General features: G+C 46.5%; 1 protein-coding gene across 1 annotated transcript; it reads left to right on the forward strand.

Moving 5' to 3' along the window:
- The first annotated feature begins 158 nt into the window (after positions 1 to 158).
- Positions 159 to 20757, forward strand: DESI1 (desumoylating isopeptidase 1). The gene is made up of 6 exons (XM_046645938.1): positions 159 to 429; positions 11136 to 11157; positions 12317 to 12386; positions 14715 to 14824; positions 16097 to 16219; positions 18176 to 20757. The coding sequence occupies exons 1-6, from the start codon at positions 342 to 344 to the stop codon at positions 18267 to 18269; spliced, it is 507 nt and encodes a 168-aa protein (XP_046501894.1). The 5' UTR covers positions 159 to 341; the 3' UTR covers positions 18270 to 20757.
- Positions 20758 to 24310: the final 3553 nt, after the last annotated feature.

Consider the following 24310-nt stretch of genomic DNA (forward strand, 5'->3'; position numbering starts at 1 on the left):
CTCGACTCTAACAACACCCCGTCGGCAAAGCCCCGCCCCCTCCTGCGAAGCCCCGCCCCTCGCCTCCCGACAGGACAGCACGCACATGCGTGAGAGTGCGTCTCCGCCCCCGCCCCCTCTTCCGCGCGGACCCTGCCCGTCCCGGCTCTGTCACCTCACAGTAGTCGTTGCCGGTGGCGGGTGAGGGGGCGCGAGCAGCGCTGGGCCCCTCAGGCCGGGCCCCGGCTCGGTCCCTCAGCTCCCCTCGCTCCCTCCGCTCCCCACTCCCGTCGGGTACGGGAAGGTCCAAGCCACTGCCGGGTGCCAGAGGGACTTCGTGGCCGCCGCCGCCACGGGTTCCGATGGAGCCGCCGAATCTCTATCCGGTGAAGCTCTACGTGTACGACCTGTCCAAGGGCCTGGCCCGGCGGCTCAGCCCCATCATGCTGGGTGAGGGGGCTGGGGGCGGGCGAGGTGGGGAGGCCTGGGCCACGCCTCGGGGGGGGTGTCGCGGAGTCCCGAGGATGGAGAAAAGCACGCGTGGAGAAGGGAGGGGTCTGAGGTTTGGGCCCCTAAGCCCCACTTTCCTGTCTTCGCGTTTAAATCCAGGAAGAAGGGATGGAGGAGTCACGCCCTCCCCTAGCTGGGGGCTCCGGCGGCGCCTGAGCCCTTCAGAGCCCCTTCAGCTTGGGGTGGGGTAAGCCGGCGGGGTCCCCGCCTCGCCTGGGGAGGCCCCTACCCTCCTTCCTCGGTGCGGGGTAGGGGAGATGAGGATGCCTCCCGCGCGGTGCGCCTCGTGGTGAAAGGGACACTGCGGAGGGGGTGGATTCTCGGGCGGTCCTCGAGAGCCTTCCCTCCGTGCCACAAGGAAACTCTTTCTGCAGTCTCTGGGGTAGGTGGGAAGAGAAAGCTAGAGGTGAAGTGAGGTCTGCTGGAGTCCGAACTCGAGAATTCAAGTTCGGCCCGACAGTGCGGTCTTTTCGACAGTTTCTAAATTGGTAGCTTTTGTCTAGATGGTAAGCAAGCAGTTCTGGGGGAGGATTGGATGCTGTTGTGTCAGTAAGGATTACTCAACGAAGTATTTCGACTGTGCTCTATTAAACTACTTAACTGCCAGGAGAGAAAAACAGCCCCAGTTCAGTGTAAATCACACTTCATTATAACCCAAATACCAAAATCTCTTGTGTAACATAGAAGTTGTCATGTTTGTGATTTCAGGTGACACTGGGCGGGAAAGGATTACAGGAATTGAAAATTGAACAACTTTGATAACATCCATTTCAGTGGCTAGTTTTCCCTAGTTTAGAGAATGGAGACGTTAGACAATGTTTTAGTTCATCTGGGTGAGATAAGAGGGCAGAGGTCAAGTAAGCAGGGCTACTTTTGAGGGTATCTTTTCAGCGTCCTTGAGTTGCTAGTGTGTCATAGTGAGTTGAACTTAATCTCTTAACCCTGGGCCAGTGAGTGGTTCGTATATTTGGCTTCACGTAAGAATTACCTAGGTGCTTGTTAAAAATACAGATACCTTCATTTCCAACATATATTGTTAAATGGGAATAGAAAAGGCAAAGTTAGAACAGTTCTTTATGCAAGTGTGTGTTTAAAGCAAAAGATATATACATGCTTGCCTAGACAGTTGATTATCTGGAAGAATATATAAGAAATTGGTAACAGTGGTCGTTTATGGAAAGGGGAACTTGATGTGGGGGGCAGGAGTGAAAGGGAGACTTTGCTGTAAACTTTTGAATTGTATACTACATACATACACTATTCAAAGTAAGCAAAGTTTTAAATATATGGATTCTAGAACCTCATTACACTAAATAAGAATCTTCTGGAGTTTTGATCCAAAAATCTGTATTTTTAATAAGCTCCTCAGATAATTCTTACACAGCCAATCCATTATTGGATAGAGGTTTGAGCCTAGATCACCAGTTGTTAAAATGACAAAGGCAAATCTGAAAGCAAAACTTACAAAGTCACTGTTGGGGAAAGATGGTAGTCACTAATAGATTACATCAGTCAAGCTGTAACTAAACTTCTTGGAATGGGGCCATTTGGTTCACTTGATCATAGAGAGGCATTACTTAGATATTTCCTAGACCCATAAATGAAAGTTGTCCATTTTATTTTATTTTATTTTTTATTTTTTTTATTTTCTTTGAGGAAGACTAGTCCTGGGCTAACATCTGCTGCCAGTCCTCCTCTTTTTGCTGAGGAAGACTGGCCCTGAGCTAACATCCGTGCCCATCTTCCTCTACTTTATACGTGGGACGCCTACCACAGCATGGCTTGCCAAGTGGTGCCATGTCTGCACCCGGGATCCGAACCAGCGAACCCCGGGCTGCCGAAGTGGAACGTGCACATTAACTGCTGCGCCACCGGGCCGGCCCCAAAGCTGTCCATTTTACACTGGGTATTTTTTATTCTGTTATCTAACAGTTATTGATTTTAGCTGAAAGGAGCCTTAGGGATCATTGCTTCATGATTTACTGAACAGATATTTATTGAGTGCCTACTATGTGCTAGTCCATGTGTTAAGCTTAACTGAGGTGATATATCGAACAAAGATGTTCTCTCCCATCATAGAGCTATTTAGTGGGGAAGACATTAAAAATGAAGCAAATAAAAGAATTACATATTATGAGAAGTGCTGCACTGCGCAGGAAGCAAGCTAGGTGCTGAGATAGGAAATAACAAGAGAGACCTGCTTTAAATAAGGCTCTCAGGAGTAGTGACTTTTAGGTTGAGAATTTAAGGATCAGGAAGAAGTAGCCACAAGGAGGGGTGAAGGAGTTAGAGTGTTCTAGGCAGAAGGGCGATGAACCTGCCAAGGCCCTGAGACAGCAGGAAAGAGCCTTGCCTGGTCCTGGAACTGAAAGAAGGCCTTTGTGGGGTATAGTGGGTGAAGGGGAAAGTGCCATAACTGAAGATGGAGTGCTGGACCTGCCCTTACTTCGTTTAATAGATGTGAAATCCTAGAAGACCTCAGCCGGAATGTCACCAGTTTAGCACGTGTGATCGCAATGCTGTTTCTGAGAACATTGCCTTGCTGCAGGTCTAACTCCTCTGTCCCTGTCTCTCATATTGCTTTGATGCCTTTTGCAAAACTAATGAAGAAAGGGTTGTCAAAGTTAATAGTCATTACTTTCTAGAATTGAAAACTTAGGGAAAATCGTCATTGTCTTACTGGTTCATCCCCTCCAGACATCACTAACCTTAAAGTTGAGTATGTCCCAGTTCTGTTAGTAGCCATATATTTATTTCCCATTCCTAAAAATATTTGAACCTTTAAAAAATCTGTTTCCTGATTTTTGCAATGACATCTAGAAGCATATTAATAGCTAGCATTTATTGAGAGCTTACCGTGTACCAGACCCCCTTTTTCTGAGTACTTTGCGTGTGTTATAATCCTCACGACAATTTTGTGAGAAAGTTCCTCTTACTACCTCCATTTTTCATTTAAGAAAGCTGAGATATGGGCATTAAGAAATTTGCCCCAGGGGGCTGGGCTCGTGGCCAAGTAGTTAAGTTTGCACACTCTGCTTTGGCAGCCCAAGGTTTCACTGGTTCGGATCATGGGCACGGACATGGCACTGCTTGTCAGGCCATGTTGAGGCGGCGTCCCACATGCCACAACTAGAGGGACCCACAACTAAAAAATATACAACTATCTACTGGGGGGATTTGGGGAGAAAAAGCGAAAAAAAAAGATTGGCAAGTTGTTAGCTCAGGTGCCAATCTAAAAAAAAAAGAAAAGAAAAAGAAATTTGCCCCAGGTCCTGCAGCTAGGAAGTGGCAGAGCTGGATTGTGAACACAGGCAGCCTGACTTGCAGAGTTCCTGTTCTCAGTCATTTTGCTGTACCACTTCCACTGTGTAATATGTTCCCTTATAACTGATGTAAAGGAGGTACCTTGTTCAAGTCTCTAAAGGTATATTTAGCCAAGTGTTTCAGTTTGGATGAGAAAGAAATCTGGCTTCAGTGTGCATGTGCCATTCATATTCACAGATTTATGATCATGCCTCTTAGCCTCATTTTCCCAAACTAAATTAGTGTGACCTCATCAGCAGTACCCTCTTATTCTGATTACGACAGTTTCTCATTCTAAAACCCCATTTAGTTCAATTAAGGTCATGATTGGACTAGATAACACCCAGTATAATTCCCTTCTCCCCTGAAACAAGGTGGACCTCACAGTTTTACCCTTTCCAGTTTCAGTCTCCTAGAGTTGCTTCCCATGAAGGTGATCCTGTTCCACAGTCCTTCACTCACCAGGAAAATGTTCCCCAAATTATCCTTAGCGTTCTCATCTAGCAGTCAGCCTGATTGCACCGTTTTTTCCATAGTCACTATTTGCCTAAGATAATTAGCTATTATAATTGTCCTTCAGTTCCTCCTCTTAATAATTTTGGCTGTTCTTTAAATTTCTTGACCTCTTTCTGTGTTAAAGTACATAGAGATAAATGCAGAGGGTTTTTTTTTTTAATTGTGGTAAGAGGTACTTTATATTTGTTGATTGTTTTCTGATCTGAAGTCTTGTGTACATGCATGTATCCCAAGGTCACATTTATTTTTCTTTACAAGCCTATCTCAAAATTGCTCTCAGATTTAAAGACAGGCATATAGAATACACATAATGGCAGAATGCAGTCTAGTGAATATTTGAGATTTCACTCAGTTCCTTACTTAATTCTGTAGTACAAATAGTAGTGAAATAAAAGACATGAACTCTGTCCTCCAGGAGTTTATTTCACTAAAAATAATGTATGTACACATGCAACATGAGATAGCACAAAAGAGATTATGGTTAGATGTGAAAATGAGTGAATGGTGAAGCAATTATTTTAGGCCTTGAAAGAAGGGAGAGGCTGTGGTGGGCTGGATGTGTCAGAAAGACTTCAGCAGGAACCTTGAACTATGTTCCTAGTGGCCTGTCAGAGCTGGTGCTCAGTAAATATTGATTATGAGAATGATTGAGACTTGAACTCAAGCTTGAAGATTAAGTAGAATTTATTTGAATCTGAGGGATTTTTTTTAAATGTTTTAATGCCTTCTATTGTGCTTTGTTTTAGATTTTTATTGTTCATTGTCTGAACTGTTTTATATCAATCTAATGAATTAATTTAGTAATCATGCAATGCCTTTATGGCAAAAGGAAAACTAATATGACTTACAAGGCTCTTCCTGATCCTACTCCTGCTTTTCTCTCCACTTACCTGTCTCCACATACTGAACACACTCAACACGAGCCTTTCTCAGCCAGATTCCACAAGAGAATTAAGCCCTATGTAGTTGAGTGCCTGTTTTCTCAGTTCTCCCAATAGATACCTTGGGGCATTAGGGCTTAATTCTCTTGCAGAACCCCCGTGGAGAAGGGCTGTTGTACACCCTAATAGGACTGAACCATTCGGTTCTTTTCTACCTCTAGGCTTTTCAGAGGCTGTGCCCTCTGCCATGAATGCTTCCCCTCCCCATCTCTTGGCCTGGCTAACTTCTGCTCATCCTTGAGTTCTCAACTAAAATGTCACTTCCTCCAGGAAACTTTCCCTGGCCCCTCAACCCCTAGATCTTGGTCAAGTGTCCCTATTATGTGCTGATAACATCCTGTACTCTCCTTTAGTAGCATCCATCATTCTATTTTATAATTGCTTCTTTTCTCATCTATGTCCACCCCCCCGACCCCCCCTGCCCCATAGACTGGAAGCTCCACTGGGGTCAAGAGCTCTCATTTGTATCCCCAGAGTCTAGCACAGTGCTTGGTGTTCAGTAAATACAAGCTAGGTGAATAGTGGGATGTTGCATACCTACCTCAGAGCATTGCTACAAGGCCTGACTAATAAACACAAGCAGTGATCAAAAGGGAGCCCTCTGAGGGTGCCGGTCCAGTGGCCGAGTGATTAAAGTTCTGTGCGCTCGACTTCAGCAGCCCAGGTTCATAGGTTCGGATCCTGGGCAGGGACCTACTTCATTCATCAGCTGTGCTGTGGAGGCATCCCACATACAAAATAGAGGAAGATTGGCACTGATTTGAGCTCAGGGCTAATCTTCCTGAAGTGAAAAAAAAAAAAAAAAAGAGGAGGATTGGCAGTGGTTGTTAGCTCAGAGTGAATCTTCCTCACCAAAAAAAAAAAAAATGAGGAAACCCTCTGAGGACTGAGGAAAAGCACTCAGAAGCCAGTTATTTTTATGCTGGGAAAGAATCCTGTACTAGCTTAAAGGAATCCTAGTACTAGAGTTTTTTGAGGATTAAAATACCCAGTCATTTTTTAACAATGTATTGCATTTTGATTTTTGTGATAACCTTCCTCTGCTTAAAGGTGGGGCGGGCCCCCTTACCAATAGACATTTTTTACAATATTGGCACAGAGGCCCACCTATGTTATACAAATATTTCCTTCTACCTCTTCCCACCTAGATTCCATATTTATCCAGTAGTTCCAGTTAACTCCTTCACATTGCTGGAATCTGGCAAGTCACCTAGCCAACCAGCTGATTAAAACACTGCCAATTAAAAACACTTTGTCACTAGGGGAAGAATCTTTGAGGTGAGCTGGGGCTACAGTTGACTTATACTAATGAGGGGCTGCCTGCACAGAAGCCCCTGCTCCTGGAGCCCCATCACCATCATCCACTTTATGCTTATTAGTAGACATTGGTTTAGCACCAGCAGTATTCCAGGTGCTGATCTTGAGCATGTCCTACAACCAGTATTTATGTATGTATGCACAAGCTCCATCCATCCTAGCTGATGGGGAGGTAGATGGAGGGTTTTTTCCCCTGGCTTTTATAGGTTTACTTTACAATCAGCGGAAAGCTGACTAATGTGGACCTCACTGTGCATTCTTTGTTATTCATGATGAAAAGCAGAGCTGATATCCATATCTTCCACTTATTTTCGTGTGCATACTTCATAGGCCTTGAAATCAATGCAGTGGATGTGGGACGTGCAGCCCTCTGACCCATCCGCTCTCCAGCTTGCTGAGGAAATCCTAGTGGGAAAATAATCTACTTCTATAGTGTGCTAATATCCACTGAGCCTAATTCATTGTCCCAAAATGGCCTCTTGCCCTAATTCAATCTCAAACCACCCCCTCCTATTCACCTACTCCCACCCAGTCTGGTCAAAAAATTTAAAAAATCAATTCAGTCCCTCTTTCCAATGCCTATCGCCCTGAGGAGGAGGCCCTGGCCTTCGTTCTTTTCCTCCCAAGAGCGGGCTGCTGAACAGCTACCCTCACATTTCTGCCTGAGCTGCTCCAACAAGTATATAGTCATAGTTTTCTTTTTCTTGTTTTATGCTGGACAAACCACGCATCTTTATTTTTTAAATGATGTTAATAAATATTTGCCCTACTCTACCCTTAAAGATGTTGTGAGAATAAGGATAACTATGAAGCACTTTAAATTAAGAAGGTATGTAAATCCACTCAATTTATTTTATTTTATTTCTTTTTTCTGCTTTTTCTCCCCAAACCCCCTAGTACATAGTTTATATTTTAGTCGTGGTTCCTTCTAGTTTTGACATATGGCACGCCACCTCAGCGTGGCCTGAAGAGTGGTGCCATGTCTGAACCATCGAAACCCTAGGCCGCCGAAGCGGAGTGCACGAACTTGGCCATGGGGCCAGCCCACTACTCAATCCATTTTAAATGTTGTCCTTATCACCATTCTAGGGATGGATGAGATCTTAAGTGTACCTTGATGTAGTTGAATAAGGAGGAAGTGTAGTGGCCAGCTTATAGGGAAATGTCGTGATCAATGCAGAGAATATCAAGGAGAATAAAGTAGGGCTTGTATCCTGCAACTTTTAAATTATTTTTCAGGTGTACAATAATGGACAGAATGATCTCTGAGGCCCCTCTGCAAAAATCCATTATTTTAGCAGGGCTGGGTTTCACTTGATGCATCTGTCCAGCTGTCCTCCTGGGTCATTGAGCGTAGGCATCTGAGAGGGCAGTAGCAGACTTCGCATGTAATATGCCACGGTTGCAAAGTTATTTGAACGACAGGTCAGGGCAGCCAAGATTGGGGTTAAGAACTTTGGCCTCAGTAGCACTGTGTGTTGACCCACAGAGCTAACAAAACAGAAGAGCTCCTCTCAACAGCTGTGCTTGTACTTTGCTAGGTGCTGGAGTTACAAAGATGCATAAGAAACTGCTCTTGTCTTTGAGACAATTGTAGTGTAATCAGAGAGAAAGACACATAAATCAGTAGTTTGGATACCAAGTACTATAAGAGCAGCCATAGGGGGCCGGCCCCGTGGTTGAGTGGTTAAGTTCGCCCACTCTGCTTCGGCGACCCAGGGTTTCGACAGTTCGGATTCTGGGTGTGGACATGGCACTACTCGTTAGCCCATGCTGAGGCGGCATCCCATATGCTGCAACTAGAAGGACCCACAACTGAGGCCTGCCCTGTGGCGCAGCAGTTAAGTGTGCACGTTCCGCTTCGGTGGCCCGGGGTTTGTGGGTTCGGATCCCAGGTGCAGACATGGCACCAGGTGGCAAGCTATGCTGTGGTAGGTGTCCCACATATAAAGTAGAGGAAGATGGGCATGGATGTTAGCTTGGGGCCAGCAAAAAGAGGAGGATTGGCAGATATTAGCCCAGGGCTAATCTTCCTCAAAAAAAAAAAAGGACCCACAACTAAAAAATATACATCTATGTACTAGGAGGATTCGGGGAGGGGGTGGGGAAGAAGGTTGGCAACAGTTGTTAGCTCAGTTGCCAATCTTAAAAAAAAAAGAAAGGAATGAGTGTTTTTTTAGTGTGTGTGTTATGTGCCAGGCACTGTGCTTGGCATATTTCATTTGTCATCTTTTTTAATCTTGGAAGTGATATGAGGTAGACGCTATTATTATGCTATATTTTTTAACAGAATAGGAAAATAGGAAACTAAGGTTTAATTTTAGCTCAGTTTGGATAAGGGCAGAGCCTGTCCCACAGTCTCTAGGGGGCTACCCCAGAAACCCCAGGCCAGAATCCTTCTGTCCATTTGTGATCTTGTGGGCCAGGGCAGCATCTCTTAGTGAAAAGCCAGCTGGTCTCTGAAACTGGAAGAGAGGCAGAAGAACTCTGCTACGTTGCATTTCCCTGTGTTACTTCATTTAGCCAGGTAACACTAACAGCAAAGAAGGAAATGTTTACATGTAAAACAGATACAGCATTTCATATTAATTTGCTGGGTACCGAAATCTGTTCTTAGATCTTACCCACCAATCTTGAAGTAGAGTTTCTTTTATCTTTTGGAGGTCTTTACCCTTTTCTCCAAGGAGGCCATTATACCTAATACCATCTCCATTTATCAAACTTGTGTGTTTTGCACAATGTAATGCTTTATATACATTATCATTACTGGTCACAACAACTGTATTGAAGAAACTGGTGCTGAGAAAGGTTGAGTAACCTTCCCAAGATCCACTGCTAGCAAGGAGAAAAGCTAGGATCTGAACCTGTGTCGTATTCTTAACTGCCTCTGATGACACTATGCTGAGCCCTCCGTAGATTGTCATGGAGGGGCCATGGTTTCTTTTGTCTCTTCCAAAGAAGAAAATTAGATTAATGTTATCTCATTAAAAGTTTTCTTAAAGGGGCAAGATATTTATTCTATTTATTTCCTAGGAAAGGAGATAGTGTGATTTACGCAAAGGGAGAAGCACAAGCTCACACCTGTTTTACCACACAGTGCTGAGAGTTTCATCCTTTAGAAAGTCACAGGGCAAACACTGAAAGTAACGTGTAGCAATCAGTAAATAGTTAAGCTGAAATTACAGGCAAAGGTGAGTGATGTTTGGTAATGTTCCAACATCTCTCACTGCCCTTCCTCTTCATCCTTAGCGCTGTTGTGCAGTGTCTCCCACGGACTACTGCAGAGAACTCCTCACTCTCATCTGCTGTCTCTGCTCTCTTCCCTTCAAACCATCTTCTATAGTTATAGTTGTCTTTTAGAAGATATAGTTATCTTTTAAAAACATGGATCTGTACTCCACTGTAACAACCTTCAGTGCCCCCGCAGTGTAGGACAGCCTTGAGTCCAGGCTTACTCTGCTGTGCCCTTGCTGGCCACTTTTCCTCTTAGCACCATCACTGCACCCTTTGCTCTACGCTGCAAGACCTTAGTCTTTTTCACAACTGTGTATTTGCACATACTATTCCCTGTTGACAGAAACGTCCACCCCTGCCCCTACTTGTTGCCTGGTTGAATTGTAGCTACTGAAGGGCGTTCTTTGTCTTTATTATATAAAGCACCTTATTCTTACCACTATTACAGAGCCTGTCAGCATGTGTTTTAGTCAGTTATGTGTGTGCCTCTCTTTCCATTTGACTTTGGACTCCTTAAAGGCAGCCCAGTGATCTGTTCGTATTTGCATTTCCATACCTAACATTTTTTCTGGCATATAAAGTTATAGAATACATGTGCATTGACTGTTCAAATGGATGGCATTGACAAAGTTTTGCTCTATTATTTTCTAAAGGCTCTTACCTCACATATGCTCAGTGAAGAAGTGGATAATAGCTTTTCTATGCTGTTGTTTTACTGTAGTCTCTATAGATGAGACAAAGAATTTTATTTTTTTTATTTTTTATTTTTCCTAAAGATTGGCACCTGAGCTAACAACTGTTGGCAATCTTCTTTTTTTTTTTTTCTGCTTTTTCTCCCCAAATCCCCTCAGTACTTAGTTGTATATTTTAGTTGTGGGTCCTTCTAGTTGTGGCATGTGGGACGCCACCTCAACATGGCCTTGTGAGCGGTTCCATGTCCGCGCCCAGGATCCGAACCAGCGAAACCCTAGGCTGCCAAAGCGGAGTGCACGAACTTAACCACTCGGCCATGGGGCCGGCCCCGAGACAAAGAATTTTAAAAACCAAAGTTGAATTGACCCCAAAGGGGAAAGAAAAGCAGCCATAAAATTGGAGTACATCTATACCAGTGTTTTTATCTTGCATTCTGATGAAAGATTCTTATCACTCTTCAACATACTGAACACAGCATATCCATGTCACCACCTAAAGACCTTATTAGAGGAGAACTGCATTCCTAGAAAGTCCCCCAAGTGGTTTATAATGGGTCACTCTGGACATGAGTGATGTTCAGAATTTACTCAGGTTACAAGGCTATTTAGTCCCAAGTGGCTAAATCTCTTCTTTTCTCCACAGGGAAACAACTGGAAGGCATCTGGTAAGTTGGTGGGACTCCTTTCATTGACTGGTTTATGAAACACAGCAGGACCTGTGCATTTCAGGTTCCAGTCTGTGGCTTCTAGCTTGACATCTAGCTCTCTGGGCCATAAATCTTCAAGTTCTGAAGCAGTGCTTCTCAACCAGGGGTTATGTTGCCCCCCTCCCCAGATGTTTGGCAGTGTCTGGAGACATTTTTGGTGGGTAGGTGGAGGCCAAGGATGCTGCTACAAACATCCTACAATGCACAGGACAGCCCTCCACAACAAAGAATTATCTAACCAAATATGTCAGTGGTGCCAAGGTAGAGAATCCCCTAAAGAAAGGCAGAATGATGTCATGCCCACCCCTGACCAAGCTTTCTAACTACAGAATTCTCGAGGGCCCCACATGTCTGTCTGAAAATACATCTACTTTGGTCTCTCAGTACTGGACCCGTCCCTGTCAGACAATAAGATGGTGGCTGAGCTCTCAGTTCCATTTAGGAGGAAACCATAGCAGGTGTTCCATCTGGACTCCTAGAGCCTTCTGACATTGGGGTTGACCAGAATGACACTTTGCTTTGTTTGACTCAGACCAAGAAGTAATATGAGCACTTTTACCTGTGGTAGGTCTACATTTACCATCATCTGGTCTTTGCCTCAGCATGGTCCAGGTTAACTGCTCCTGTTAGCTTAAAAAGCCTGGAAACACACCTTGGTCTGTAGAGCTTTATTTTAGTAATTGATTTGTCAATATCAGGGTGAATCTCCAGGGACTCCCCTCTGTTCACATGATCTACAGCAGTGCTTCTCGACCAGGGGCGGTTCTGCCCCAGGAGACATTTGGTAATATCTGGAGACATGTTTGGTTGTCACAGCTGAGGGGGGATGCTACTGGCATCTAGTGGGTAGAGGCCAGGGTGTGCCAGAGATCCTAGAACACACAGAACAGCCCCTCACAACCAAGAATTATCCAGCCCCAAATGTCAATAGTGCCAAAATTGAGAAACCCTGATCTGTAGTATTTATCTTACCTTTGTTTGGTTGGTTTTATAAGGGTATTGGCCTTTTATAACACATATCCTTGGGCATAAATTATTCTCATTGCGGTGTGGTTTGCTTTTTTCTCAGACCAGTGTTAAGTTTTCTGGCTTATTCTGTCTCTTCTCTGCGTTGCAGGCACACTTCCATAGTTGTGCACAAGGATGAGTTCTTCTTTGGCAGTGGTGGTATCTCCAGCTGTCCCCCGGTGAGTGTCTTCCCCCCACCGTGTCCTGCAGTCTCAGGTTCCTGGGGGTTCCCACAGACCAGGAACTTTGCTACTCCTGTATACATTCTGGCTTCTAGCCCAGTGTATATAGGCTTATAGCATAGTTCCTCATAGCCATCCTAAGACTCAGCTCAAGAAAACCCTTCCAGACCCTCCAGCCAGTTGCCCTCCTCTCTGCTCCCACACTACTTGTGGATCCCTCTGTGTCACACTGAGCATATGGTGAAATTAACTATTTCTGAGTCTCCACAGGGAGCTGTTTGTTAGCTCCTTGTGGGCTGAGACTGTCTCTCACTCCTCTGTCCCCATCACCAGCTCAGTGCCTTGCTCATAGTATGAACTCAGCCAATGTTAAGCTGAATGAGGAGGACCCTGAGAGGTAAAGTGAGTTGCCCAAAGTTCCACGGCCAATAAGTGGTACCAGTACTAAAACTCAGGTCTCTGCCTCTAATGCCCACGTCCTTTTCCAAAAAATTTCTGTTTGAGCTATCTAAGGGGTATCACAGAAGGTGCTCAAGCAAAGACCAAGCAACCATTCATTTTGGTACTCATAAATGGGAAGTTGTTCTTGATTTCTTCCCCTTTCTCACTAGCTCCCCACCTCATATAACAAATCCTTCATTAAGCCCTGTCAGTTCTACCTTGCAAATGTATCTTAAGTCAGTCTGTCTCTCTTCATCTCTTCCCGTTTTTCCAGAGCTTTCACCTTAATTAATCAGGCCACCTTCATGCCTAGCCTGGACCACAGCAATGCATCTACTCTTCCTCCTCAGTCAGTTCTCCACACAGGAGGCAAAGTCATCTTTTCAAAATGAAAATCTGATCATGACATTCTCCTGCTTAAGCCAGAACTCTCCCCTTTGCTCTTGGAATAAAAGCCAGAAAGCTTAGCATGGCCTCCAAGGCCCTTCCTGATCTGGTCTCAGTCTCCCTCTCTGGATGGCCTCTTTTCAGATTGTGCCCTTCCCCATCCCCTCTCTCTTCTCATCCTTGGAACACACCTTGGACATTGAAACCTGTCCTCTGACATCAGTCCACCTCCCTGATCCTTCACCTGGCTGTGCCTCTCCGTCCTTCCTCTTAGAGCTCAATGTCACTTTCTCAGACAAGTCTTCCCCCACCCTTCAGACTGGGAAGGTCCCCTGTGATATGTGCTGATGGCATTCTGTACTTTTCCAGCAAGACCTTATCACAGCTTGCAATTATACATTGGTTTTTGGGATTTTTTTGTCTGCCTTCCCTGGTAGACTGTAACCTCCATGAGGGCAAGAATCTCATGTTTTGTCCCCATTGTACCCCCAGTGCCTAGCATAAGGCCCAGCAGAGAGTGAATTCTTAGGATGTTTGTAATATGAAAGTAATAGGAGGTCGAATAGTGACCTCTTAGTCTCTTGCAACACTGAGATGATTATTCTCAGACCACCATAATGATCGTTCTCACCATGCTTTCCCCAGTGCCTGGAACAAGGTCAGGCACATAGTAGCTGCTCAATAGCTACTGTGTCAATTAATGATCTTTTCAGGGAGCTCTGCTCTGGAGTGCTCTCCTTTACTCCCTAGCCCATTCCCAGCTCTGCAGCAATCCTGTTGCTTCCCCCTTGGCTAATTTCCCCCTGGGCCTCAGTCTCTCCTTCAATCTGCTGTGGCAGTCTGCTAACCTATGGCTGAGGGTTTTCTGTAGGCCTTTCAGGGGCCATTAACTCCCTTGCCTGGGGAATCCTATCACCCTTGTTAGATTAGCTTCACAGGTCAAAAAAGAACTGAATTGTGGAAATATTTGCCAGCCTGCCAGATTTCTCACAATCCTTCACATTTTCCCACTGTTACAAGGGACATCGAGTGTGTCACAAGAAAACCCGGCTGCACACATTATGAATACAGGCATGGTAAGATGGCCTATCAAGTGTGAGCCATTTTTAGTTGTCCTGTTCTGCCGTTGTGATCAGGCATGTTGGGGACAAAGCGAGACTTCGGATTCTGGGATTTTATCTTTTTATCAGCCGAATGAGTGGACACCATCAGGAGACTGACCTGCAGAGACTTGGCTTCCAAGGGCCCCACCAGAAACAAGAAGCCCGACTTCTTAGCCGTGTTGCCAGCACATGGCAATGGAAATTCAGCAGGAAGCTCTAAGCCATTATAGCCTTAACACAAATAGGAAATAACACTCTTCATCTGCCCTGGGTGCTCTGAAAGTTGAAAATGAAGTTGTTGGAACGGAGCATTTGTGGTCTTCTGTGGGAAGCCACATTAAAAAATTCAATGGAGATTGTGATTTAATGACTTTCTTTGGGTTGGCTCTTTTAGGGAGGGACATTGCTTGGGCCCCCAGACTCTGTGGTTGATGTGGGGAGCACAGAAGTCACAGAAGAAATCTTTCTGGAATACCTGTCCTCCCTGGGGGAGTCTCTGTTCCGGTGAGTGGAGACAGGGGTGGTGGTTAGTTGTGTCTGTCTCCCCCACTAGATAATCGGCCCCAGAGGGCAGCTACCAAGTCATATCCCCCGAAGCACTCAGCACAAAGTCTGGCCCAGTGTTTGCTGAGTGAATATGAAGAGAAGGCAGTTTTCGTGCCATAAGCAGAGCTCAGTGTTGCTCCGAGGCTGATGTTCCATCCCAGCATACCTTCTGCTAAAACTTTGAGCAAAGGAAGGGCTAGTTATTCCTTCTGATTAAAATCAGCTGCTGCTATTTCAGCAAATGCTGCTCTCAACCCCTACTGGCCAAGTATTTTGTCCTGAAAATCAAAAACGGTTTGTAGAGGGGTTGGGATGAAATACAAACTTGAACAGATTTTCTCTTAAGGAAGCTTTAGTTGATTTCAGTAAGTGTTAAATTCTAACCCTAGAGCTCTGCTTTTGTGAATGGGAAGGTCTCCTGAAACCGTAGAGGAGCTACATACAGACAGTCCCTGACCTATGATGGCTCGACTGATGATTGTTTGACTTTACAATAGTGTGAAAGTCTCACACGTTCAGTAGAAACCATACTTCAAATTTTGAATTTGATCTTTTCCCAGTACCATACTCTCTTGTGATGCTGGGCAACAACAGTGAGACAGAGTTCCCAGTCAGCCCCGTGATCACAAGGGTAAACAACCGATACACTTGCAACCATTCTCTACCAAGACAGCCATTCTGTTTTTCACGATCAGTACAGTATTTAATAAATTACATGAGATATTCAACATTTTATTATAAAATAGGCTTTGTGTTAGATGATTTTGCCCAACTATAAGCTAATGTAAGTGTTCTGAGCGTGTTTAAGGTAGGCTAGGCTAAGCTGTGATGTTTAATAGGTTAAGTGTATTAAATGCATTTCAACTTATGTACAATATTTTCAACTTACGCTGAGTTTATCTGGATGTAATCCCATTCTAAGTTAAGGAAGATCTGTATTTTTATTTCATCCTTACCTTAAAAATCTGCTATTGACAACCAGAAGGTCTTACAACTAGAATATACAACTATGTACTGTGGGACTTATGGGGAGGAGGAGAAGAAGAAAAAAAAATCTGTTTTTAATGGTCCAGAGTGGCAAATGAAGCAGTCCTTTTGGACTGTAAGAGAGAAGGGAAATCAGAGCCTTCACATTTCAGCTGTGCTCACCATTTCATTACTTGGATTTTAGTTATTTCATATAGATGCTTGCTAACTATCTGTTCTCCAAACCTTTCTCACAATGTACAGAGGTGAGGCCTACAACCTCTTTGAACACAACTGTAACACCTTCAGCAACGAAGTGGCACAGTTCCTGACTGGGCGGAAGATCCCTTCCTACATCACTGACCTTCCCTCTGAAGTTCTCTCCACGTAAGTGGCCTCTGTCTCTGCCCCTGCCTTTGAGATCCCCATTCATAGTCAGTGCCACTGCTCTGCCCTCCCCTGATCTCAGCAGAGTCCTCCCAAAACCTGTCACAGTGGCAGCTTCTAACAGGGATGGCCACCATCTCTCCACTCACTGATGCTCACATGTGTTACCTTCACCCTCCTTGGAGTTGGACCAACTCTAGCCTGGCTGGAGTGCAATGGCAGAACTTAGAAACCCACTTGACACTGGCTTCAGTATTTGTACAGCATCCTGGCATTTGTCCTTCCCCTTGCACATGAAGCATGCCGCTCCTTAGAAGTCTCCACTTAAAATGCACTTTTAGATAGTCAAGCAGAGAGTAGGTCAGAGATTTAGTAGGGTGGCTTGTTTTTTAACTGTTGTTAGTCTTTCTTCCCCTGCTTCGTGACCTCTCTGATGCCCTCAAAGACAACTCCTACCTGCCCTTGTACCTTGTAGCACAAAGTCAGCCCTCAGTAGATGTTTTCTTCAAGAACAGTCTGTAGGCCCTCCCTATCCTGATGTGGTCCACACCTTGTAGGCCATCATCCAGGTGGTGTCCCTGAAAGGGGACACACACACCCAAAGCCATCACACCCCTCCCTGCCTTTGCTGTTGGTTGGCTTCAGGCAGCCTCTGCCCACTCCAGGACCATATCTATTTGCTGCCTCTGACTCAGTTTCTCCTGAACTTGGGCCCTGTCCAACGGGGATCCTGGCAGGTTTAGCAGGCTCTGCAAGGTGAGCTGTTTTTCACACCTGGGTAGGAACCCCTCAGGAAAAACTTGCATAGGAAACAAGGCTGATGAGGAGAACCCCATCTCCCAGCCCTGGCCCTGCCTTCCTGTTCCTTGGTGTGTGTTAAACCCCATAGCCTTACTGAAGGATCTAGGTCATGGGGCCCTGAGCAAACCAAGCAGTTGGAACGTTCTTGCTGTTACCATTTGATGGGTGGAGTTCCTGGACTTGTCTGAATTAGGGTTAATATTTCTTGGTTTCATCTGTTTATGCTTTGGAATACTTCATTCCCTTTGAACTTGAGGATGTTTTTCAAAAATGGCAGTATCCACTGAAGAAAAAGAAAGCCAGTAAGTGAGATGTGTTGTGGGAAACCTGATTTAAGGTTGCTGTAATCTTGGAAAGTCTCTAAGACTAAAGTATTTGCAGTGTTTTTTTGAGCTGAGCTACTCTGAGAGCAAACTGGGAGCCCTTTAGAAAGCAGCATTAACAGCTTCTGACAAGCTGCATTTGTCATTTTTCCTGAATATTGCCTGTACTTCCCAGAAGACTTCAGTTCTGGAGGGATCCAGTTGTGTGCCATTCTCACTCCTAATTATCTTGGTGTGTGTGTGTGAGGAAGATTGTTGCTGAGCTAACATCTGTGCTAATCTTCCTCTATTTTGTGTGGGATGCCACTACACCGTGGCTTGACGAGCAGTGCTAGGTCTGCACCCAGGATCTGAGCCTTTGAACCCCAGGCTACCGAAGCAGAATACGTGAACCTAACCACTATGCCACTGAGCCGGCCCCCTATCTTTTTCATATCCTTTTTTTTTGCCCCAGCTTTCTCACTCAAACTTTATCTTATTGTACCATGAGAATTAAAGATACAAGTACAGAAAATAGAGAAAGCTCTAGTTCCCTGTACATAGCCAGCCTGTTTACACCACAGCTAACCAGGATCTAGAGGCAAAGATAGTAAGATGGTAGCTTCTACTGAGGAGGGGACCCCAGGAGTAAAAATGCAGAGCAGGCTATTTAGAGATCCCTTCTGTGAAAACTGGTGTGTGAGGTAGGGGAGAAGATGAACTGAGGTAATGGTGTCCTCCTTCCTGGTGTGCTGGTGCTGCTGCACCTGTGGGCAGAGCTGGGCGCACTGGCCAGCTGTGGCAGTCTACAACAGAGAGCCCACCCCAGCTCCCATGTCTGTTTTCTCCACAGGCCCTTCGGACAGGCTCTGCGGCCCCTCCTGGACTCCATCCAGATCCAGCCTCCTGGAGGGAGCACTGTGGGCCGACCCAATGGCCAGAGCTAACAGGACTGCATGGGACCGCCCTGCCTCACCGGGGCTTTTCCTTTTTAAACAAAACAAACCCTACCAGATTTCTATTTTATAATTTTACATCAGAGCTAACAACCAGGGGACGGCTTTTTAAATTTTCCAGGGAAGGAGATCATCAGGCTGCATGTAGGACAATGCTGCTAAGAAACAGAACAAAATGCCATCCCTTCTAATAGTATTATACTAATTTATTAAGGCTGTCTTGTCTGTGAGTTCACTTTTGACGCTGTTTCCTCAGCGTCCTTCACACTGGAGAAAGGGAGGGGGTTTGTTTAAGCAGAAAGCAAGAGGCACAGTTTGGGGGAGCCCCAACCTAGAACCTCTTTCCAGAGAAGACCCACACTCTACCCAGGTTGCCACCAACTGTGGAACCCAGGTGAATTTTACAACATCCATGAGCCGGAAGGAGTTACTCTCTAGTGTTAAATGAACCAAAGGATTTGGTGCAGTTGGGATCAGTTTCAGGATGACTAACCCAACCTAAGTGAACTCTTTAGCCACAATCTCTCTCACCTTCCCTCTGCTACCCCAAGCAAGGCCATGGGGCCAGGGCTTGAGCAACCAGAAGCATTAGGATCGAGAGAGTGACAGCAAGTGTCAGGCCAGAGAAAACAGGATAAAGCCATTCCTCCTTCCATCTAGACTGATTGCTAATCCTCTGACATCAATTTTGGAGAACTTGCCTGGCTGCCTACAGGCTGCTCTTCCTAAGCATAGCTGACCTGTGAAAGTTAATGAAGGCCTGGGCAGAAACCCAGGCCTTTTGTCTGCAAGTAATAATATAAGTTATTTATGGTCACTATGCCCACCCTACCCAGACCAATATGCAGTATGCAGCTAGGACCAAGGGGAAATGATTCCCTGCTCTAGGAAAATATCCCTGATGTAGAAAGAATAATAGTACAGAATCAAAGTGGCAAAAAAATTTAGAGTTGTTTCTGATAGGGATTTTTACAGTATCTTAAATGTGTTTTGAAGGCAAATGTTGTTTCCGTTGTCATTCTGACTTTAAGGAAGCATGGTTGGGGGTGTGAGTGGGCATTTTTCTAATGAACTGCTGCTAGGAGCTTATAGGCAAGGAAGATTCTGGAAGCTTCTTATCTCGAGAGGCTTTCACATTCCCTTTCTTCACATGAGCCTCCCTTAAGTTAGTTTTTGAGGAAGTTGAGTGTGGAGAAGGGGCTCAGAGCTGCCAGGTACCTGAGTCCCAGCCCTGGCATCCTCGGGCCCCTCCTGCCAAGGCTTCTGCCACTTCTCAGACTTGAATTATGTTCTCTTTCCTGGGGTCTGGCCTGCAGCAGTGCCTTTCCTCTCCAAAAAGCTGCTGCTCATCTTTGGCCTCATCTCCTCCTATCTCTGCTGTTAGCCATAGCAGTTGGCATCTTCAGGGTCTCAGCTAAAGGAGATGTCATTCTGCCTTAGTGTTTGCCTGTGGCCTGACTAGGGACATGCCCATGATGACCAGCTGTGATGCCAAGTGACATTTTGGAACTTTTAAGGTTGGAGGCCGAACAATGAGCAGTTTTATTCTTCTCAAGACCCACTGATTTGCCAGTGTGCATGGTAGAGCAGAAACCAGCAGAGACTGTTATTTAATGCTGACCTACTGGCAGAATTGGGCCGTGGAGAATGGAGTTCAGGCTGGGTTTCTCCTGGGAGGGCACCACATTGGTTGAGGCCATCGCTCTGCTTCCCACCTGGGTTTCTTTCCTTTTCCAGCTTGCCTTGCCCTGCCGTCTCTCTCTTCCAGGCTCCTGCTCCAGACCTCTCCTCCCAGAGTTCTCAGCTCTAGCCAGAGGGTGTTGGGCATCACAAACTCCCCTTCTCTCTCCTCCCCCATATCCAGGCTCATCTGGTTTCATTCCTCCCAGCAGTCACCTCCAGACCCAGGGCTATACCAAGAAGTTAGCCTAAGTGGCTCCCTTGAGAGACTTTGAGTTGCTTAGTTCGTTGAATAGCCCCCCTTCATGCCCAGCAGCCATTCGTGCCAATGCCTGTGCCAGGTTTGTGGGGAGAGATGGAGGGATCAGTGAGCTGTCTTCTCAGAACTCTGCAGGAAGGCCAGCTCTCCCTCTCCCACTGGAGCCCCACCATCACTAACTAGGGGCTCAGGTCAGGACCCCCAACCCCATCCTCACATTTCTCTGTCTATCCCAGAACCTCAGGAGCATGCTCACAGGGACCATCTAGCTCTACATGGGCATGAGCAGGTGAGCAGAGTGAGAAATGAGCCGTGTGTGTAATTGTGTTGCACAGTGGACACCTCTATAGAAGTCCGTCGGTTTAAAGAGACAGGGAAGGAGGAGGGATGAGACCGTCACCCCTCCCAGAAATAAAGCTTCTACCTTTGAGATTCCTTTTTCCCTTGAAGTCAAACTAATAACTGTGTCTAGTATGGAGGTGTTTGCTGGTTTTCTTTGGTGTTTTTTCTAATGCAATAAACTCATTTCTGCCTGCTGCATTTGTGTAGTGCTTGAAAGTCTGGGTATGCGTCCAACATGAACCAACCCTGGGCTTCTCAATCTTTCTCCCTCTGAGCTTAACTTTGCTGAGTCTGGATATGCCACCTTTGCTTGGTTGTACACCTTGTCGATAAGGAGTGACAAAAGCAGGGAAGAATGTATGACTTTTACCATTGGTTTATAAAGATGGGGAAAGGACCCAGAGAGAATACTGCTTGCCCAAGGTCACCTCATGGCTGGTGGTGGAGTGAGAGTCAAAAGCCTGGTCTGCAGGCTCCAACTTAGGAGATCTTCCCCTTGAGGACTTTGGCCATGAGGGGACATCTGGCCTCCCCAGAAAGTGTTCACTTCTAGTTTCAGTTGGCCATAGGCTGGGTCTGTGGCCTCAGGGATCTCTCCCCACCATGTTGCCATGGCCTCACTGAACAAGTGTTGGGGCAGGTGGACAGCTCTGAGTGCCCCTGGTACTACCTGACACCAGCTTTGCTGCAGGTTCAGTCAACCTTTGAGTGCTGTCGATGAGCCCAGCCTGTGCTAGGCACTTTCACACACAACGGACTTGAGACGTGGGTCTTGGTCCCATTTTATAGATGGGGAAACAGGTGTAGAGAAACTAATCTAGGTGGCAGGTGGCTGAGCCGTTGAATCCAACCATGTTCTCGCCACCACACTGCTAAGACCCCATCATTGAGGCATTCCTCTTTCCAGTGTGCCAGCTTAAGAGTAAAACAAGAGATTCTGTCCTCCAGAGGACAGGGCAGGTGGCTTTGCCTGATGTATTTCCTTCCTAAGAGCTGACACGTTCCGAGGCAGGAGTCCTTAAGAATTCCTACTCTGAGATCACACAGCCTACGCTTAAGTCCTAGCTTTGCCACTTGTTTGTCATCTTATCTGTAAAACTGGGAATATGGTACCTCCCTCACAGGGTGGCTTTGAAGAGAGTAAAGTGCCCAGTGTTTGGCGCAGATTAAATGCTCAGTGAGTCAGGACAAGAGGGCAGAGTCCATTCAACAGCTCCTGACTGGGGACTCCTGCGAGCCAGCTCGTGCAGAGGCTCTGGCCAGTCCTCTTTGCTGAGGACAGTTTACAAGACAATACTGCAGACATGCACTGCCTGCTTCTGCAGGAAATGGCAGAAAACGGATGTTTTACCCTTGGACTTTGTGACTCATGGCAAGTCAACCTGGGGTAAGTTCATTTCCGTGGGAGCCTACTGTAGGAAGCAGCCCTGGGCGCTGTGCTAGGGGGACAGTGGAGAGCAGGCCAACAGGCCCCTGCCTGGGCAGGGATTATATTCTGGCGAGCTGGGGGACAAAAGGGTAGACAAGTTCGGTCATCTCAGGTGGGAATGATGCTAGGGAAGAAATGAAACCAGGTGGCAGCATCATGTGTGAGGGGGATGTGTGTTAGGAGGTTGGGGAAGGCTTGTGTGATGAGGTGATGTTTAATCTGAGACCTGAATGACAGAGCACAGATCTAAGGGAAGAACTTTCCAGGGAGAGGGAGCAGCAAGTGCAAAGAATGATGGAGGGGGCAATAAACTCTGTGTTGCCAGCATCAGGGCCCTGAGGTGGCCGCACTCCAGGAGAACTATGTCATTTTTGGGTCAGGACTGGAGGAGGTCTGGATGGAGTTGGATTAAAACAGAAGATGGCTGGAGAAGATATGAATCTTGGAGTCAGGAACTTGAGAGAGAGAATGAGCACTGTATCATCAATCACAGCGTGAATGTGATGACCCCCAAACAGAGAGTCTGTGCTGACAGCCATCATCACTGACGACTGAAAGATCTGGTGCCGTGACTCCCAGTGTAACACCAGAGGGGCAACATTCCTATCTCCCTCCGCTATGACCCACTGGCCTATATAACTGCTTCAAGATTCTGCGCCCCTCCTTAAGATGGTTCTTTAGGATGCTCGTCCCCCATCTTCCAATTTGCTAGCTTATCACTTAATAAATGCCCTTCTCTGCCACCAAAAAAAAAAAAAAAAGAATGGTGGAGGGACTGAAAGGAGGCCAGAGTGGCTGGACTTCCAGAGCAAGAGGGTGGTGGGAAGTATTGAGGTTGGAGAGGCTGGTGGGCCTGACGGTGCACGGCCTTGTAGGTCAAAGAATGAACGACATGATCGATTTGCTATGCTGAGAACAGACTGGGGGTGAGGGGGCAGCAGAAAACCAGGGAGGAGGGCAATGTAGTTGTCAGGCAAGAGGTGAGGTGTGTTGTGCATCTCTTATGTGCCCGGAGCTGAGAAGAGGCCCTGGAAATTGTTTTGGTCCCTGCGCCCCAGGAGCTTAGAGTGTGGGGAAGAACAACCTCCCCTGCAAAACATGAGACGGCCACAGCTCTGGGGACTGCAGAGCCACCATCAGCCGCTTGCCTGGCTCCTGCGAGCTTTTACTGGGCTACTCCAGCTCTGATTTGGGTGTGCTTAGATTTCTTAATTTGTTTTTTTCCAAGTGAAAGTAATTTTTTTGTGCTTTCACGTGAGTATAAGGATAATACAGATCTAGAAAATGTAAGCAGCCAATAAAAGTACAAAGATGAGAGGAAAAAGTCACCAAAAATTCCATCATCCTAAGAGATGTTAACATTTAGTGAACATCCTTGTAAACGTCTCTGTGGATTCGAAGACACACGTGATAGACATGCTGTGTGGTACCTGGTAGTGAAGATCTGTACAGCCCAGCAAGGTGGGAGGAGAACCATGGAGGGGGGAGTGGTGGTGCTGGTGGTGGTGACAGAGGAAGCTCTAAGGAGACATCATTCCAGCAAAGTCCCCCAAAGACTGAGGGAGCTGTTAGGTAAGAGTAGGCCGCTCATCACAGACGTGCTCATGGAGGTGGGACCTGCTCTGGAGTGGGATGATGGTATAAGAGGATGCCTGCCCAGGCTGGCAGGCTGGACCACGAGACCCATGTCTCCTTGCACTTGCATAGGGGCCCTGGCCTGAGAAGGCAGGCGAAGAACCTAGTAGGAGTCTGGCACATCACTGAATGTGAGTCCTTGACCACGGAGCCTGGCTGCTTTGGAAGGGGACAGAGTTTCTGGGACTGGTCCTGGTTCACAAGTTTGCCTGGGAGCCTGGAGTCCCTTGCAGAGATGTCTGTCCCACCGTTTCCCCAGCTTGAGAGGCCGGGCAGGGTCATGCTGCAGTGAGACTGATGGACACCAGGTGGTGCTGTGGGCTCGGGCGGCCTTGCCCACCACCAAACTCGGCTTGTCTCTGGTACCCGACCCAGGTCACATGAGCACGCTCTGCTCCCCATACACCTCAGCTCCTCCGTGGCCCCCCAAAAGCTCACGGGTAAATAGTCAAGCTCCTTGTCTCACATTTATCAAGGCCCTTCTCAAACTTGTCCCCAGACCTCTCCACCCCCACTCCCTGCTGCAAGTGCAGGTCCCTAGCACTGCAGGAGGTTTCGACTTCCTGCCCCCCATTTACCGTTTGCTGGACCTGGATCCCCTCTCCCTGCCTATCCTCAGAGCAACCCCTCACTCAGCGCTAAAGGCCTAGTGCCAGCATTTCCTCTACAAAGCCTGACCTCTCCCTC

Source organism: Equus quagga, chromosome 19, assembly GCF_021613505.1.
Source record: "Equus quagga isolate Etosha38 chromosome 19, UCLA_HA_Equagga_1.0, whole genome shotgun sequence".
NCBI classification, from domain to species: Eukaryota; Metazoa; Chordata; class Mammalia; order Perissodactyla; family Equidae; genus Equus; species Equus quagga.